Source organism: Eretmochelys imbricata, chromosome 1 (assembly GCF_965152235.1).
Source record: "Eretmochelys imbricata isolate rEreImb1 chromosome 1, rEreImb1.hap1, whole genome shotgun sequence".
In the NCBI taxonomy this organism is placed as follows: domain Eukaryota; kingdom Metazoa; phylum Chordata; order Testudines; family Cheloniidae; genus Eretmochelys; species Eretmochelys imbricata.
The window spans coordinates 59,525,981-59,545,852 of record NC_135572.1 but is presented as its reverse complement, the minus strand read 5'-3'; the positions used below and the strand labels follow the sequence as shown (position 1 = coordinate 59,545,852).

The 19,872-nt window shown below is 43.6% G+C and overlaps 1 protein-coding gene across 11 annotated transcripts in view; it reads right to left on the bottom strand.

Moving 5' to 3' along the window:
• Positions 1–19,872, bottom strand: part of LOC144261694 (RCC1 and BTB domain-containing protein 2) — a 235,473-nt gene that overhangs the window by 24,112 nt on the left and 191,489 nt on the right. For all 11 annotated transcript variants that reach the window (XM_077811436.1, XM_077811429.1, XM_077811431.1 and 8 more), the window contains 3 exons: positions 11,644–11,770; positions 2,632–2,771; positions 1,840–1,970 (listed from right to left, as the gene is read on the bottom strand). In XM_077811436.1, coding sequence (XP_077667562.1) covers positions 1,840–1,970; positions 2,632–2,771; positions 11,644–11,770 — 398 coding nt within the window. The remainder of the gene's footprint in view (positions 1–1,839; positions 1,971–2,631; positions 2,772–11,643; positions 11,771–19,872) is intronic.

The following is a 19,872-nucleotide window of genomic DNA, read 5'->3' as shown; positions in this document are numbered from 1 at the left end:
TAGTTCCAAGTGAAACAGGCTGATCAAAGATTTTCTGATGTTGACAAGTAGAATTAAAGGTGTAGAATATTTTTATGGTGAGGCAGTCTATTTAGAAGTTTCTATAACAAACTTCAAATGAAAACCTATCCTATTAAGAGTAAAAGTTGCTGTGCTTCCCCATACCATGATATCTTTCACTTCAGTGTCCACACTAAAACTCCGACCCTTCCTTTCTGTCCCTAATATCACAATTATTAATGCCCTGGTCATCTTCTCTTTGATTACTTAATGGCATCTTCACCAACCTCACTATCTCCCCATACTGCTCTGCCTCCAGCCAAAATTATCTTCTTTTGTCAATCCGACCATGTCACTGCCCGCTTCCAACCCCTCCAATATTAAACGTAAACTTCTTGTCTCCCCATCTTCAAGCTCTGCACAAATGAATCCCAATTTATATCTAATTTTTTATCCTGTCATACTTATATCATCAATGATGACAGTTTCAACACTCCCGTCTTCTACTTCCATTTTTGCCCCTTCTCCCTCACTGCCCTCTATGCATGGAACAGCCTACCAATCCAGCTCCGCCAGACATGTACATTCTTCTCATTTAAATTCCTCCCTACAGGCTTTTTTAGAAAGGCAAAACTAAACAAAAGAAATAATAAAGTTCTCAGTTCAGCACCATCCTTTGGGTCTCCCAGTGTGACTTGACTTCTTACTAAGGATGAAGCTGTAAATTATAAAAACCTGGCAAGCTGACAGATTTAACTGGTTTTACAAGTAATTAATAAACCAAGATATTAGCACTAGTGAATATTTTTGGTGTTCAGTCAGCACACCCATTTACTCACATACTCCCCTACCAACCAGATGGGTCAAATTAAGCAGACTACTATTATACTGGAATCAATGGATTGGCAACTGTTTTGGCCAGTAACAAATTTAGTCTCAGTGCACATACTTAACTCGTGTTAATATTTGTGGGAGTTTGATGTATTCATGAAGGGCCCTTCTTTAACTAGCTCGTCAGGTTGAAATGATATATTAAGTCTAAAATTGATATTCAAATATCTTGTAAATACCAAACTACAGATATTTTGCAGACAGAATAGTACTGAAAAATTAAGAAAAGGCAAACTTCTTTCACAAAATAAAATGTGAGCATATTTGCAAATAAAACATTTTTTTAATTAGTGCCCATTACATGATTGGTGCTTTCCAGACATTCCCTGCTCACAATCCATAAATAGACAGATGAGAAGACACAGGATAGGGGAAAAGGACCAACAGGCAATTTGTTTACATGTCAACATGATTCACTGTAAACAGCATAGCAAAAGTCAATCTCGGAGAGAGGAATAAATCCATACAGAAAAGGGCCTTACAAGATAGCCCAAGGAGGTGATATCCTGTGTAGGGGACCATGTGGAAGGTGGTAGAGAGAGGACTGTGCAAAAAGCTGACAAATGGTCAGTGAAGGTACATTGGAAGAACATGGTCAGAAGGTGATACAAAACTCAAAGGTGGATAAGTAGCATTGGCAGAGTTATGTACTGAGTGGCGATGAAAAGCTTAAATGTCATGCCAGAGCAGATGAGGAGACAGTGAAAGAATTCAAAGAGGAGACTGACACAATTGAGTCGGCGGGCAAGGAAGATGAAATTAGCAGCTGCATTTTGCAGGGACTGAAAGGGGAAAAGTGCATGCTTAGGGAAGCCAGAGAAGTTGATTACAATATTCATGTGTGATGGTTCATTAATTGCAATAAATAGTTACCATAAATAGTTCCATGTCTCAGAAAAACAGTTATCTCTCTAAGGAACTTCTAGTACAAATAAAAGTTTTCCATACCTCAGCTTCATATTTGACTGCAGCTGAAAGAAGAGCAATTGCATTCTCCTCACAAATGCTTTGTTTGATAGTTTGCTGGCAAAGCTTTTTCAATCTATTTTCTCTATAGAATGTTGCCAAATCTAGCAGCCCTGTTGAGAATTAGGTAGAAAATTCACAGATATTTGGTTCTCTTTATGCAAGCCATATAAACTTGTATTTCAGATTTATCAGTTTGTTTCTCTATGATTCTATGATAGACTTTTACACAAAACCTCCAAAAAGGCTTTATGCAAATTGCAGAGTTCACACTTATTAAGACACAAATTCTCCATCTTTTTTGTAGTTTGCATCACATTTTACTAGAGGTTATTTAGTGAACCATCTCTCCTCTCTTCAGTGATCATCTGGGCCAGCTTCCTTCTCATTTGTGGTCAAATAATGTCTGTGGCAACTACATCAAATGGAAAGGTAATATTAGGAAGGTATCAGAGGCTTTTAAAAACTGTTTTTAATATGAGAAATAATGGTCCTTTTTGAATACAATCTACATTTGCTGTTCATTTCATCATCCCCTCCCGTTGTTTCTGTCCCTTTCTCCAACTGCATCTTTGCCATCCGCCTCCTACTGCATGATTCTCCGCTGCATGGATCACATCATCCATGTACATGTGATGGAGCATAAAAGAAGGTTTAAAGGATAGTAAAATAACAATGAACATGATCAACCCCATCTTTCTAGAATCTGTTAAAACAAACTTTAAAGTTCTCTCTTAACAGTAACTTGACATTATTTGACTTTATGCCAATTACCTATTGCATCCTCAGGTGGGAGACTGATGCTGTCTGTGTACAAATATTCCAGGAAGGCTCGGTAAACTTGATAAGAGAATTCACTCATTTCAATAATATCATCATCATTGTTATTTAATATGGAACGAAAATGCTCACACCTAAGGAACAAAAATAAGACACCCATGGTGAATAATTAAGTTTGGTAAATTAACACAAGTAAGGTGTCTATATCAATCATAAAGATGGAGAATAAAATATAGAGTGCTGTGATAACACCATCAGATTTTTTCTTTTGGTGAGGTAGGGAGGAGTCCATTAAACTCATTGTAATTCTTTTACATGATTTATATTTTAAGTATTATACTGATTCTATTCCCTGCCTCCTTTTGCAAATACATTTTAGGATTAATTAAGACAATTCTTATTCTTGAAGATCTGTTTTTCCATAACTTCTGTACCCTCTAGCTACATCATGTTATCAGTACTGTAGATTACATTTATTCTAATGTCATCATCTAGCTCTTGCTTCTAAATTTAATTTAAACTCATTTTCCATGTTTAAAATATTAAAACTAGAACAGTCTTAGACATATCCTTGACCATCTTTTTGTTACAATAACCAGCCTTAATACTTTAAAAACCCAGATTATGCCTGTAATATCTGTATTATACATCTTAACTGAATTATAATTCCCCAATTCTGCCATACAATAGTATCAACGTATTTGGAAAGCAGGTTCCTTTTCCAGTTTCTAAATGTTATTACAATACTGCAGTCAAATACTCAACCACTGAGCTATGGCTCCAACAATACTGGAAAGACAGTGCCCAGATGGATCAGTTGTTAAATCTGTTGGATAGTTTTGAAGATTCTTGAGTAACCAAGCATTTTACCCATCCCCTGTTAAAAACTTGTTCTAAAATAAACACAATTTAGGTTAAGTTTTTTCCTCCAGCATCTTGTCTACATGCCCTACCTTAGATTTTGCTTTTCTTTTAGTCAGAAGATTTTACAAGTAAACCTGCTATACATTAGCACATTACCTGGTCATAGGTCTCCATGGTACAGAAAGAGCACTACTACCACATAAATGAAAAACAAAAATCTACTTATTTATCAGTTATTTTATCTTCCTTTTATATTGGTCTAAATTGTCATCTATATATATTTTGCTTTTTATGTTATGCATTTTTCATGTAATGAAAATATATAAACATAAAATCACAAATCAATAAAATACGCAGGAGTTATAGTTTGGTTTCTCTCACGTTGTTGTGTAGGGATGTGGGACTTGAAGGGGCAGACAAAATCCTGTACCTTTGTTTTCTGAGCACAAGGTAGGTGCATCATAGCAGTGGTAGTGACCTCCAGTGGAGCAGAACATGGGTAGAGCCCTTTAGCTCTTCTGCATTTGTGGTCAGGAATTTGGAAAGGGGGGAATGCATGCTGTGTCTTTTAAAGGGAACAGCAGTTGCTGCTCATCCACGCAATCCCCAAGTGTCCATGGATACACCTGTTTGTGTAGGCAGAATGCCTCTGGCCTCTCCCACTTGAACAGGGCCTGCCCACCACTACCACCACATGCTCGTAGCCACCAATCTCACAATTTAGTTTTAGGATTACTTACGGAACAAGGCAAAAAAACCATAACCCACTGAGTTATAAAAATGCAGCAATAAAAAGGATCTCTTAAAAGTAATGCACTCATGATAATGCTCATGAAGGGAAGCATTCAGCAATGGTGTGTTACATGCATGTTATCCTCTTAGCCAGGTGTGATAATAGTTATACCTTGAGGTAATATGGCTTAATGAAGCTACTAATCTGATGTTCCATATATTTGGCTACAAGACAATGGATCTGTGGATTACTTACCTATAAAGAAGTTGATGTTTATTTTGTGACCAAACAATAATTAGTAGGAGGAAAATATTTAACTTAGGAAGGAAGACACCACTTTCGGCAGAAAGGCCGGATGGGGTCGCAGTTGGATTTTGTCCTTGTGGAACACCGTATATGGCGACTCTGATGTCAGGGCTTTAATCTCCGACACTCGTCTCACCGATGTTATCGCCACAAGGAAAGTGACATTCCATGACAGGTGGGAAAGGGAGCAGGAGCCCATTGGCTCAAAGAGTGGGCCTGTGAGCCTAGAAAGAACCAAGTTGTGGTCCCATGAAATGTCTTGGCTAGTATGGAATTGTTAAACTACCCTATGGAGAAAGGCCGGGTGAGGTCTGAGTTGCACCTTGTCCTTGTGGAAGACCGTGTAGGGTGGGTCAGAGGTAAGGGCCTTTAACTCCGACACCCTCCTGACTGACGTGATGGCGACCACGAAGGCTACCTTCCATGACAGGTAGAGAAGGGAGCAAGTCACCAGCAGTTCGAATGGGCGTCCAATTAATCTGGACAAGACCAGGTTAAGGTCCCATGCCGGAAGGGTCTGTCTAACCCGAGGATATAGCCATTCCAGGCCCTTAAGAAAATGTCCTACCATAGGGTTAGTGAATATGGAACATCCAGACATTCCCGGATGGAAGGCCAAGATAGCAGCAAGGTGTACCTTGATGGATGATGCTGACAGACCTTGTTGACTGAGGTGAAGAAGGTACTCTAGGATGAGTGGTATAGACGCCTGGAGTGGAGGAGTGTGATGCTGAGCACACCAGCAATTGTACCTTTTCCTCTTGGTCAGATAAGTGGCCCTTGCGGGTGGTTTTCTGCTGCTGACCAGGGCCGTTCTTACTCATTTCAAGCACAGGAGCTCCACTGGGTTTAGCCATAAAGCTTCCAAGCCTTGAGATGGAGGGACTGGAGGCCCAGGTGGTGAAGGCAACCGTGGTCTTGCGTGATCAGATTGGGATAGAGTGATACCACCACTGACAGCTCCAGAAGCGTGGTGTACCAATGCTGGCAGGGCCACACTGGGGCCAGCAGAATTACTACAGCTCTGTCTCTGTGGATTTTCAGCAGTACTCTGTGCACGAGTTGGAATGGTGGAAAGGCATACATGAGACGGTCTCCCAAGGGGAGCAGAAATGCATCCGAGATCGCACCCGGGCTGAGTTTCTGAAAGGAGCAGAACATTGGGCACCTCCTGTTGCTCTGAGTGGCAAACAGATCAACCTGGGGAAACCCCCACTTTTGGAAGATAGAATATATGACATCTGGATGGATGGCCCACTCATGATAGTGAAACGATCTGTTGAGATCCACTAATTCGTTCTGCACAGCTGGGAGATAGAACGCCTCCAGGTGAATGGAGAGGGCTATGCAGAACTCCCATAGCTGCAGGGCCTCCCAACATGTGGGGGGGGGGGGGAGGAAGAGTGGGCTCCACCTTGCTTGTTGATGTAAAACATGGCCATGGTGTTGTCTGTCATTACCCACACACACTGGCCTTGGAGCCGGGATAGGAAGGTTTGGCATGCTAGCCGTACTGCTCTGAGCTCTCAGATATTGATATGCAGGAAGAGCTCATCCTGCGACCATAATTCTTGTGTCTGGAGCTCTCCCAGATGCGCCCCCCCAACCCAGAGCTGATGCGTCCGTTACTAGGGACAAGGAGGGCTGGCGGCTGTTGAAGGGGACTCCCTTGCAGACTGTGCAAGGGTCAAGCCACCATTGGAGGGACTTGAGCACTTGGTCTGGCACCGTGACCACAGATTCCAGGCCCTGTGCGGTATACATACATGAGCCATGCTTGAAGTAGTCTGAGCCTCAGTTTGGCATGCCATACCTCATAAGTGTAGGCTGCCATGTGACTGAGAACACTCAGGTATCCCTCACGGTAGTGGCTGGGTACCGCCTGAGGCTTTGGATAACGTCTGTCATGGTCTGAAATCCGGTCTCTGGCAGGAGCGCCCTTGCCTGCACCGAGTCCAGCACCGCATCGATGAATTCTAATCTTTGAGTCGGTGACAAGGTTGACTTGTTCACGCTGAGCAGGAGACCCAGCCTCTTGAAAGTTGCTCTGACTAGCCGGACTTGAGACTCCACCTGCTCCCTGGTGTGTCCCCTGAGTAGCCAGTCATCGAGGTAAGGATATACCTGCACCTGCCTCCTGCGGACGAAGGCTTCTACGAACGACATACACTTGGTGAATACTTGGGGGGCTGTCGACAGACCGAAGGGGAGGACCGTGAACTGATGGTGTTTGTGGCTGGCTACAAACCGTAGAAATCATCTGTGCATGGGCTGAATAGCTATGTGAAAGTACGCATCTTTCATGTCTCCCAGATCCAGGTAAGGAATAATTGTCCTCAGGGAGACCATGCAGAACTTCAATTTCACCATGAACCTGCTGAGGTCTAGAATGGGTCTGAGACCCCCCCTTTGCCTTGGGTATTAGGAAATAACGGGAGTAGAACTCCTTGCCCCTTAGCTCCTTAGGAACCTCCTCCACTGCTCCTATGGCAAGGAGCGATTACATGTCCTGGATAAGGAGCTGCTCGTGAGAAGGGTCCCTGAAGAGGGACAGGGAAGTGGGATGGGAGGGAGGGGAGGAGCAGAATTGGAGAGAATATCCCACTTCTACCACGTGGAGAACCCAGCGGTCCAATGTTATTTGGGACCATGCATGGTAGAAGTGGGACAGATGATTTTGAAAGCAGGGTTGCGGTTCCGATATGCAGTCTGACACGTAGTCCCCAGGCACACCTTCAAAATGCCTGCTTGGAGGCCGAGGAGGTGTGTGCCTGGTTCTGTGATGACGAGGACTGGGATGGCTTGCGCCTGCCATTCCTACCTCGTCTTCTAGAAAAGCCTAGGGAGAGATTGAGGTTTAAAGTGTTTTCGCTGAATAGCTGGGATATGCATCCCCAGTGACTTCATCGTTGCCCTCGAATCCTTTAGGCCATGTAGCCTGGAGCCTGTTTGCTCCGCGAACAATCCTGTCCCATCAATGGGAAGGTCCTGCAGGGTCTGTTGGACCTTGGGGGGGTGGGGTGGGTGGGTAGGCCCGAAACTTGAAGCCATGAGGTCCTCTGGCATAGCCATGAGGAGGACAAGGCACGTGCTGCCGAGTCAGCAGCGTCCAGTGAGGCCTGTAAAGAGGTCCGCTCCACTGTCTTGCCCTCCTTCACAATGGCCCCAAACTCGTCCCTTGACTCTGACGGTATTAAACTTCTTAAATTTGAGCATGGAGTTCCATGCCTTAAAATTATATCTGCTCAGGACTGCCAGTTGATTAGCAATCCTGAGCTGTAGGCCCCCGCAGTGGAGTAGACCCTTCTACCAAAAAAGGTCAAGTTTTTTAGAGTCCTTGGATTTAGGCGTTGGTCCCTGCCGCCGCTGCCTTTCACGTTCATTAACCGTAGGCACCACCAAGGAGCAGGGCTGCGGGTGGGAGTACAGATACATGTAACCCTTGGAGGGAACAAAGTATTTGCATTCTACTTCTTTGGCCATCGGGGGAATGGAGGCCTGGGTCTGCCACACAGTTTTCGTGTTGTTTTGAATGGTTCTAATGAGTGGCAGCGCCATTTGGGATGGACCTTCTGGGGCCAAAATGTCCACCATTGGGACCTCCTGTTAAACCACCTCCTCGGCTTGCAAGCCCATGTTACGCGCCACCCTGCAGAGTGGGTCCTGGTGGGCGCGACTATCTACGGGTGGTCATCCTGAGACCGAAGTTCCTGGTACCGCTCCATCTGGGGAAGAGGACAAGGATGCAGGTGGGGTAAATGGGTCATCCTGGGCCTGTTGGTCCATGGGGACCTCCTGCTCGACCTGCTGTTCCGGGTGAATGATCCCCTGTTCCACTGTAGGGGCAGGGGGTCTGTGCTGGTGAAAGTGCTGTGAGCGGAATCCCTTCAGCAATTCTGGGCATGGGGTGGCTGGCCAATGCCGTCGGCAGCTTGGGCTTGGATGCCAACGACTGGGAGCCCTTGGACAAGGTACCCTGGGACTGGGTGATATGCCCAGGGGATCCAAAAAGGGCATTGTGCCGTTCCTTGCAATTGGGGTGACCATGGCATTGTACCCACATCGGGCTGTCAATGAGTCAACCAGTGCCGGCTCTGTTGTGAGTACCTAGACCCTGCGTTCTGAGGACAGGGACTGGGATCTAGAGGGCCATGGCAGTGCCAATCAGAACTGGCCAGGTGAGTGATGCCGCGAGGAAGGGGAGCGGCGGCGAGACCTCGATCTGTATTGAGGGGAATCGGTGACGCGATTATGATCAGGGCCGGCAGCGGGACCTCAGATGATCATAGGACCGGTGCCACAAATCGGTGACCTGGCGATGCGGGCGGGCGCATCATTGTTCACTTGCTGCAGGATGGTAGCACCCTCAGCAGTGGAGGGGGCTTGTCACGGAGACTCTGAGACCATGGTGTTGTCATGGCAATGAGGTCCCGTGCGACCTTGAAGGTGTCTGGAGTGGACGGTAGCCCCACCTCCTCTACTATATGGATTGGGGAGTCCAACAGTCCCAGGCATAATGGTACATCTTGCATGTCTGAAGTTCCCGGAGCCAACTTCAAGGGTCTCGGGGCCAGGTGTTCCTCTCTGGGTTGTGCCCATTGGCTGGGACAGCAGGGGAGGGTCTCACAGGAGATCCACCTCTACCCTTCTTGGCGTACCTCTTGCAGTGCCGGAGAGTGAGACCGGTGCCAGGCAGTTCCCACAGTCTTAGGCATGGGGGTCAATGGTGCTGAGTCTCTGTGCTCGGTGTCGGGTCCTGCCGCACAGAGGCGGGCTGTGGTTTAAGAGCAGCCTCCATGAGGAGCTGTTTCAACTTGAAATCCTGCTCCTTTCTGGTCCTGGGACAAAAACCCTTGCAAATCCTGCACCTATCGGCTTGGTGAGCCTCCCCCAGACACTTTAAACAAGCGTCATGGGGGTTGCCCATTGGCATGGGCTTACTGCAGGACTTGAACCCCGGGGATCGAGGCATGCCCCGAGGTCCCCAAGAGGAAAGGTCAGGGTGGAAGGGAAACCCCCCCAATCCTAACAGAACTACTACTAACTAATAAAAACTAGAACAACTAAAAACTACTAACATAAACTACACTAGAAAGCTAGGGGAAGTGAGTAGAACTTGTAAGCAAGCCACTCGCGGTTCCAACAACTGTCACAGGCAGTAAGAAGGAACCGAGGAGGGGCCGGGTTGGCAGGGTCATAAATTGAGCACCATGAAGGCGCCACTCCGGGGGCTCCACAGCCGACCCAACGGGAGCTGCTGGGGGAAAAATTTCTGGCAACTGTGCACGTGGCGTGCGCACACCTGATTGGAATCGACGTGAACTAGCACTCAAAGAAGAAGCACAGTTACTGTAGGGTAACTGTTCTTTCTCATTCAAGAGATTGTCCACACAGATTCCACTCTAGGTGGCTAACAAGCAGTTATCTTGAGCCTGGAGGTGAGAAAGAAAAGGCAATTATTTACAAAAATCTACAAAGAATTCAGAAAGGTTCTAACTCTTTTGTCTATGACAAAACTCTAAACTCTTAACCAACCACTTTTCATGAAAACACTTCCTAAAGCAAGGTGCACCAAATATTCAATGAGCCTGGGCACTGAAAGCTTTCCATCTCACAGTCACAGGCAGTAAGAAGGAACTGAGTGGCGGCTGAGCACATACCCTTGGCTTTGGTGGACGCAAGGGCATGCTGGGGTGCAGCCCCAGCAGACATGGCTTTCAAAGGAATCTGATCCCACATGCATACCTAGAGTGGAATCTGTGTGGACAATATACCTTAAAGAAAAACAAGCCATTTCAAGCAAAGATGGCAGAATGAAAGTGTGTATCAGAGTGCAAGAGATGAAGGGAGCACGTGGAGAAAAGATAACAATGTAGGGAAGTAGTGGAGTACTAGGAAATGAGAGCAGAGATGTAAACTGAGGCAAGATTAATTAAGGTGAAGCCAAGGAGCTTGAATTTGATGCAGTAACATCCAGGAAATCAGTGAAAGGATTCAAGATGAGGAAAAGGAACATGGAGAAGAGATTATGGTAATCAAGGCAAGAAGCAGGTTTTGGCAGAGGAGGTACATTATTATCAGGAAGGGGCAGATTATTGTACAATTAAAGAGGATGAAGCAAAAAAGAGTTAGCAAGAGAGTGGAGATGGAATGAGAAGCAGTATGGTCAAGTGAACAGGATGCTGGGGTGGGAGTCAGGAGATGTAGGATCTATTTCTAGTTTTGCCACTGACCTACTGTGTGACCAGTTTTGGAGATATTCTGAAAAAGTGCTATGCTTTTTGCTTCCACAAACAACAATCATGTGAAATTCTGTTCTAAAAATAAGATGCAGACTCATTTACTGGAATTTACATAACTTAATAACATCTGCATATCAATCAGTTAGATTGGAAAGTGATATTAACTTGCAAATAGTTGTGAACACAAAAAGGGAGGTCCGTCTGAAGTTCTGGCCCACCAAGTTAGTCAAAGAAATAACTAAGACATACAGGATGTGAGATTGGACAGAAGGGGATAGGTTGGAAGTAGACATGTACATTTGGGAAGCACCCAGCGAAGCAGCAGCTGAAACAATTGGAGGTGACGATGCTGCCAGCTGGAAACAGAGGATGGACAGTACCAAGGACAGAAACCTGAAAAACATGAACACCTGGGTGAGAGGGGACGATGCAGAGCTACCAACGAAGGTGCTAAAGAAAAGATGAAGGAAGAGAGAAACAGAGGGCCCCACATATGGAAGCCAAGAAAGGAAAGGAGGAGAAAGTGATCAACTAAGGAGAAGGCAGCAGAGAAAGAAGACAGATAAGTGTTCCTTTTTCCTAGCAAGGAAAAGGTCTTAACAAGCTTGATCACAATAATATAGACGCAGTGAAGAGGGTGGAAGCCAGACTGGAGGAGAGCAAATAAAAAGTAGGATTAGGAAGTGTGCTATGAAATTTTTGGATCCAAAGGAAGGGGAGGAGGAAATTAGGCTAATACTTAGAAAAGCAGGTGGTTTTCAGCATAGGGCCTGCTCATAATCACACAGGAAAGAAACCAAGTATCAACAGTATTAAACAGTAACTACTCAGCATGAGTAAAGTGTTGATGTTATTCCTTACCTAATTTTGAGAAGGACTTTATGAACATGAATATATTTTCCATCCACTAGAAACTTCAAGTCTGCAGTGTCAGGATTGTCAAATTCCTTCTTCAGTGATTGGGCTACCGTTAGGTGGTCATCAGGTTCTAGGATAACAAAGGTATTTAACAGTTTTGATGAATAAATAACAATGTTCCATATCTCATGATTCCTGGCTTTAAGTCAGCATATCAATGAAAGCAATGCTGTTCATAAACACAACCTTCCACTCAAGACCAGTAACAAAACAATGTTAGAGTATGGACTTCTAGAACAGGGAGTAAAGGTTATGTCACTACAATTCCTACATGACTACCTACTCCAAACAAATACATATCTCAACCAAAAAAGAAGTCCACCTATTATCTCTCAGATAAATTTGACCCTACCAGAGGAATATTTCCTACCACTCAGAAAAATCTCAACGGTCGGAGACGTTTAATATTACAATCGATAGTAAATATTACCAAATACTTTACTTGTTTAAAATAATATTTTATCAGAAAGTGTTTATTTTTCAAATTATTTACTCTGGCATATGTACCAGATACATAAAACCATACTGGGATCTGCTAAAAAATAAAAAGATCTCTGTTTTAAATACTTCCACTATGAGATGCCATTTCACATCAAGAGTAGCAAAAAAAGTGAATGCATCCATAAGTGCAGGTGAAGTGTCTTCAATATAACAGCCTTGCAGATAAACATTAACAATTCTATACAGCTATTTGGAAAAACGAGCTCGCTTCAGTGATGGTGTTTAAAGAATTGCACGTATTAAATTCTGTATGTCTATGCATGTATGCACATATACACATACTACAGTCCTCTGTGATACCTCTGTGACAAGTTTATCATATAGCCTTGACATCCGCATCTGCTATCTGTCCACAAATCCATCTCCCATGGACTAGTTCTAATACTTCAACCCCTTGAGCAGCTTCAAATAGCCATTTTCTTAAAAAAAAAAAAAAAAAAAAAAAAACAAAACTCCAAACAAAGCTGTCATAAAAATATTTCCTCCTCTTCCCAGGGACAGTAACAGCTTTTCTCTACATAAATGTCACAAATTTGAAGTCTGATATCTTGCAGCCTACAAGGCAAGAAGTAGGAATTTTATATTTTTGGAAATAGGAGATACCCAGTTTCCCCAATGGGACCTAAAGACTTACTATTAGCTCTGCAGACACAGGATTTGATATTATGACATTATTAGGACATTTTAATATCTAGAAGTATTTTAGGTTATTTTTAAAGGATTTCATTGCTACCTTTGGGTTTATACAATTGGACTCAAGGTAACTAAGGCACCTGGATTTACAGGTAGAAAGATAAATAAAAAATTCCCAATGTTTTAAAAATAAAAAACATTTCTAAAATAGTTTTTCTGTAATGTGGCATATACACAATATGATAGTGTGGTTAAAAGTTTTACTGCTCTCATTTAGGATGGCCTGCATAGTTCACTCCAGTCTCTACTACTTGTGAGCAAATATAGTCACTTAAAACTCATACGAATAAAAGCTTTACACTTCCTCACCTTTTCCTATAATATATGCCAGTAATATATGAGAAAATACAGTGTGTATTTTCTTTGCAAGATTTAAATAAATAATTGCTCAACTTTTTATAGCTGATATCTGCATATGTTTATTTTTAAAAAGAACTGACAAGTTGAAAGTAGATGTTTATTGGTAAAGGAAAACTCAAATGGTTTTAGAAGACTGAGTTTGAAATTCATATAACTTAGAACATTAAGTAGATTTATCACAACATTTAAAAATACGACATACTTTGCCTGCTTTGCCGTTTCCTCCTCAACTTAGTGAATAGGACAAAACACACCTTCACTGTTGTCTGATGTAACAAGTACATCCCCTTGGAAGGGTTGATGTTCAACTGACATGTTGTTATAGATTAAAACAATGCTGCAGCATTTTGTTGCGGAAGCCAAAAACAACAGACTTACTTACAAATATAAATGTGTGTCATTAAAATATTACCAGCTGACCTCTATAGAACTGGTCAGCCAGAGGACACAAAGGTAGGGCTAAGTTATGAAGCATTTCAAAGATAAAGACAAGAATCTTGTATTTGATGCACAGATGAAGAGGGAGTCAGTGGAGGGACACGAGGAGGATGACATGATCAGAAAAATGAACCAAGAAAATTATTTTAGCAGCAGCATTTTGAAAAAGAGTTGCAGGGAGCAAGTTTGCAGTATTCAAAGCCAGAAAAGAGGAGGCTGCAATAGTCAAGATGTGAAATGATGAGGACTGGGACAAGAGTTTAGTTGTGTGAACAGAGGAAAGGCCACGAAATGTCATGAAAGAAAAAGCAGCAAGCTTTAGAAATAATCTGAATATGTGGGTCTAGATGACAGGGCTAAGTCAAAGTTCACACTCAAGGTACATGCCTGAGTGAGAAGGACTGTAGTGTTGTCCACAATGATGGCAAAAGTGTGGATACAAGAGAGATTGGAAAAAGATTAATAACTCAGTTTTGGACATGTTTCATTTATGAGGATGACTGAACATCCAAAAAGATGTCAGAAAGAAAGGCTACGGAGATAATTCATCAGTAGAACTGTAGATTTGCATGTCATCACACAAAGATGGTAGTTAAAACCATGCTTGCAGTTAAGAGCAGATAGAGATGGCAAGAAGAGGAAGAGACTAAGGATGGAGCTTTTAGGGTCACCCAGAGATAGAGCGGGGGGCGGGGGTAGGAGAATGACCCATCAAATGAGACTCTGAAAGAGTAATCAGAGAGGTAAGAGGAGAACTATGAGAGGACAGAACCACAAAAGACAACAGAGGACAAAATTTCAAGACATAGGTAGCAGCTGATGGTGTCAAAAGCCAAAGAGAGGTCAAGGAAGATAAAGGGTTGGTCTACACTAATGCTGTAAGTAGTTCTAAGTCATGCTACTTCAGTTGCGTAACTTACATAACTGAAGTTGATGTGACTTAGGTTGACTTACAGCGGCGTCTACACTGCACTATGTCAACAGGAGATGCTCTCCCACTAACTTACCTTCTGCCTCTTGGGGAGGTGGAGTACAGACGTCGATGGGAGAGCGCTCTGCCTTTGACTTAGCTTGTCTTCATCAGACCCGCTAAATCGACACCACTGCATCACTCGCAGCAGTGCCGATTTAGCCAGAAGTGTAGACAAGCCCAAAGACAGAATACAATCCATGAGATTTGACTAGAAAGAGGTCATGAGAGACTTTAGTGAGAGCAAGTATCAGAGTGGTACCCGTGTTAGTCTGGATCTGTAAAAGCGGCAAAGAGGCCTGTGGCACCTTATAGACTAACAGATGTATTGGAGCATAAACTTTCTTGGGTGAATACCCACTTCGTCAGGTGCATGTAGATTAACTATAGCAGTGGAAAAACCCTTTCCATCACTGTAGTGAGTGTCTACACTACAGCAATACAGTGGCACAGCTGCAGTGCCATAGCTGTGCTGCTGTAGCATCTGTAGTGTAGACAAGAACTTAGTTGTATGGAGTCCACAGGATGCCCAGGAGTCACTGATTTAAGTATACTTAATGGTTTCACAATACCTCCACAATGGGTTTGACCTCAGAGAAAGTGTTCTAAATAGGTCTTAATTTATTTGCTGGGAATATCAGTGCACTTGATTGCTCTTAAGCATGCAAGAAGGTAGGAACCACAGAATGAATCCTTTGCCCTGTGATTTTTGTGTTTGTAAATTATGAACAAATATTAAACTCTGACTGCATCATACTTAAGGGTACATCCTCTCAGCACTGGGATGTGGCCTTAGATAGAATAAATACGTTACAGAAAGATGCATCTAATTCCTACTAGCAGAGCTGATCAAGCACAGACTTTGGTGTATTACCTTTGTCTTATAGCCTGTATCATAAGGGGGTAACCTTAGGTGTTCATTAGAGCTTTTAGGTTGCCTAAACAATGAATTTAGAGAGGCCAGATGGGTGAGGTAACGTCTTTTGTTAGACCAACCTCTGTTGGTGAGAGAGACAAGCTTTCAAACCACACAGGGCTCTTCTTCAGGTCTGGTAAAGGTACTCTGAGCATCACAGCTAAATGCAAGATGAAACAGATTGTTTAGCATAAGTAGTTAGCACATATTTGACATGGATCAGGGAAAGCACTTACTGACAGTGAAAATACCTTATTTTTGAATTGAGAACATTACACATTTTAGTATATTTGTATGCATTTCTTCCTTTTTTCAAAAGTGTAACTGTGTAGTATTTTAGTCTGCAGATCTATAGAAGATACTTGTCTTTACACAATCACAATTCAGAGGAAAACAAACTCTCCCTAATGTGCTAGCTTTAAATTTTTATGCCCTCTACCTTGAATTATCAAGACCAAGTTTAGATAAAATTTAGATAAAAAATTATACTTGGTGCAGTTTCACATGAGGAGTGACAAACATGGAGGCCAACATATGGCCCAGAAGTTGTAAGCAGGTCCTTGCTGTTATCTGCAAGCTTCACTGTATTGTAGAGATTAGACTAGACATAGTATGGAATCTCTCCATGGGCAGGTAGGCTCTGGCGGTTAGGGAGTCCACAAAACTCTGATGAAATCTATCCTCTTTTTTACAGTGCAAATATTTGTAATCAAAAATAATAATATAAAGTGAGCACTATACACTTTGTATTCTGTGTTGTAATATATTTGAAAATGTAGAAAAACATCCAAAATATTTATAATAAAATTAAATTGGTATTCTATTATTAACAGTGAGATTAAAACTGCAATTAACCACAGCTATTTTTTTAAATCTCGTAATTGTAATTTTTTTTAATCGTTTGACAACCCTATAAATAATAGCTTGGCATACTACTGTGCTGGGGTAACAAATTGTTTATTTCCCCCACCCCCAGGGCCCTTGTATGTGTCCCTTGCATGAGGAACAATCCTCACTCCTTTAAGCTCAAAAGGGCTCTGGGTATATGAGAATGGAGAGCAATCTACACATGGACCACTTAGGCTGAAGGATCCAGGAAAAGGGAATGCAGTAGATGTGTAGAAAGAGCTCCTGATTGATCCCCAATCTGCTCCTGCAAAGCTGCCCTCTTCTAGCCCAGTGGAAGGGGATGAGGGAGAGGGAAGGCAAACAATCTTCTAAAGAACAAACCTTTTTCACTGGGAACAGGCTTGCCAATGTAGAGAGTCCTATCAGCTTTGGTCCATCTAAGGGGACAGGGAGAAGCTTCTTTCTGATCTGGCTTCTGTGAAGGCTAAATTCATGAGCCTGACAAGAAGTTCAGGGTAGGGCTGGCTGGGGGAAGTGTCTTCTAGTCCCTTTTACTATACCTCCAGGTCACTACCTCCAGCCCGCAGGATCAGATGGAGATCAGCAGTACCCTCCACTCAACCCCGCTGCCTACCCAGGAGATTTTCAAATAATCTCTCTTTTCCCAAAAGAGAGAGGAGCCCAAGTAGTAGTAGTAGCATGCTGGATTTGCTACCACTGGGATCATTCCTGCTTCACATGGCAAGCATCTAACTCCAGAGGTCATCTAGTAGCCAATCCTTCTGAAGGTGGAAAAGACATTGGAGAGAGAGAAGACAGTTTACTAACTGGAAATCTGAGCATCAAAAATCTTTCTGAAGCTAATTGGTGGAGCTATCTGTTTATGCAGAAGGGGAGGACAACCCACTGTCTAGATTATTGGAGCTCCTCAAGCAGAAAATAGTTATGAAAGGTTATCACATTTCTAATACTTAATCACTCTAAGAGTGCTTCAGCACTATGAAAAATGTAGCCAATGCTCCGAGTACACTTCAAAGCCCAAGACTCTGCTTGGGCTGTTTCTTTTTTCGTGAAAAAAGTATGATTGGAAAAAGGCAGCAGAGAAAACTTAGTAGATATGATTGCCTGATCCAAGGTGATTCCATACCCTGCACCAAAGACCCTTGCACAAAATGCTATGGTTGATCAACAGACTCACTTCCAAATGAAGGGAAATACTGAGACTGTAGGTTTAAAAGTAGAACACCAAGAAAGAGAACCTAGGCTTCAACCATAGGGAGGTTCTGAACTGCCATACTGAAGTACATGATCCTAGAGATGTTCAAGATACGATGAGGGGCATCTTTAGCATCCAACCAAGTGCTCAAGCACTGCCAACTTTTGGGATCGACTATCAATTATATTGCTTATTGCCAAGAGTAGCACCTGTAAGGCCTTTTTACCAGCCTTAGCACCACTAAGGCAAAGCCAAGAGGGAGGGGCGATCATGAGGAGTGGGCCTGACTGTGTCCTCTCTGATATGCTGGGTATGTGTCTCTGAAAAACAGGAAGTCTATCTTTATTTGACTTCTGGTGTGTGTGTGCCAGGGCCCATGAGACTGCAGACTCTGCAAAAATACATCTGTATAACTAACTGCTTAAAAAGTACTTGTTTAATGTTTTTTCTTTGATTGACATATTGTTGAGGTAACTGTAGCAGTTACTAACATAAAAAGGGGTAGATAGGTCTAAGGAATTTGGATTTGACTTTCTGGACATCTCTTGGAACTCCTGGCAACAGATGGATAGCTGGCCACTGGAAATTTGTTGTTTGACCACTCGAGACCCCTCCAGACCACAGGTAACTAATGTTTGGGGGTGCTCTATAGCCTCTTGTGTTTGTATGTGCTTGAGATTAAATAAAGCAGAGACTCTGAGTAAAGGTCTTGTAGCGAGAGTGCTAGAGACTAATCAAGTGCTAGCTGTAAGTGAAAGCACTTGGTTTTGATTTTTTTGTGTCAGCCATATAGCAGACAGAAGCACTGCGTCTCCCTTGGTTTATCCTGATACCACCTCGCAGAGAGTAAAGTTACCAAGAGGTTTGGGTTTGGGGAACCCCGCGTAACAGATACAGTCCATCAGAAATCCTTACTGAGGCTAAAAATTAAGAGACAGTTACATGGAGGACAAATAAACTGCAACTGTTGGTAAATAAATTGGCTATTGATGGTCAAATATGCTAATATCCCAGAATCAACTGGGCACAAATGATTCAGACCAAAGAATTTGTTTATCTCCTATTATGGAAGCCGATATGAAAACCTTCAAGGCTGATTCACTGTAGGGATAATGGGCTAAAAGCTTTCCTTGGCGGGGGGAGGGGGGGCGTGGAGGAACCTTTAGGTGGGCATGGCAGGCCCAGGCCAGGCAGGAAGGGAGCACCACCTAGCTTTGTCCTGCCCCCAGCTCTGCTCCCGGCCTCACCCCTCCCCCCAGCTGTGGCCTCAGCCTCAACCCCCTTACCTCTGTCCATGTCCCCCTCACCCCGTGGAGCCGTGCCCTGCTCCCAGCTCTTGGAAGGTGGGGGGCGCAGACAGGGTAAGGGGGGGCATGAACCTCCAAAGCTGGAGGCCACTGCACTAAGGGGATGCAGATACTGTGGACAAGAGGGGCATGCACGTTCAGTTTATCCCTAGAGTAACAGAGACAAGGGGAATTACTGGCAGGTGCTGAGTACTGAGACACCCAGGGTGGTCTGGGTTACACAGGACTTCTGCATTCAGATTCCAGAGACTCCAGTGGTAGTTTAAAAGACTGATAAAGCACAGCCTGGGGCCAAGAAGAGTGAAGTCACAGGGGCAGGGTGTTTGAAGTGTGGGGAGCTGGGGAACATAAAGAGGCATTGCCTGGGAAGGTCTTTGAACTGTAAGTAGAGGGAGTGTGAGAGGGGGAAAACAGCAAACCTGGAGTATAGTAACCAGGACTGGAGCAGGACACAGAGTTCACCGTCCCCTCCATTTACCAGGGATTTGGTGATCTCTCCTTTAGCCATGGGGCAGGAGAGCTTCAAAAGTGTGAAGTGCAGGAGGCAGCAGCCAAAAAAAATCTCATGTAGAAAAAGAGCCCAACACTTGGGGGGAAAGGAAGCAAGGATCCCAGGGAATATGTGGGACAAGAATATTATTAAGGAGATTTTGGAGCAGATATTCAGTTTGCAGTTTGGAACCGCAACAGCAGCTAGCCAGGCTATAGGAGCAGCAACAGGACCTGTTACAAATCCTGCAGGAAAGAATTGGCAACACTTTCAGGTACTGAGCAGACAAGAGGGAGCTAGTGGGCTAGAGGCCTGGCTGAGGAGATGTTATGGTTCTGTACAGATGGGATATTTAAGACAGTGCGCCCTTGGGTAACTGGGGGAAAAGACAGAGTTGCTGGGGCTAATTGCAGGAAGAGCCACAGAAACCCC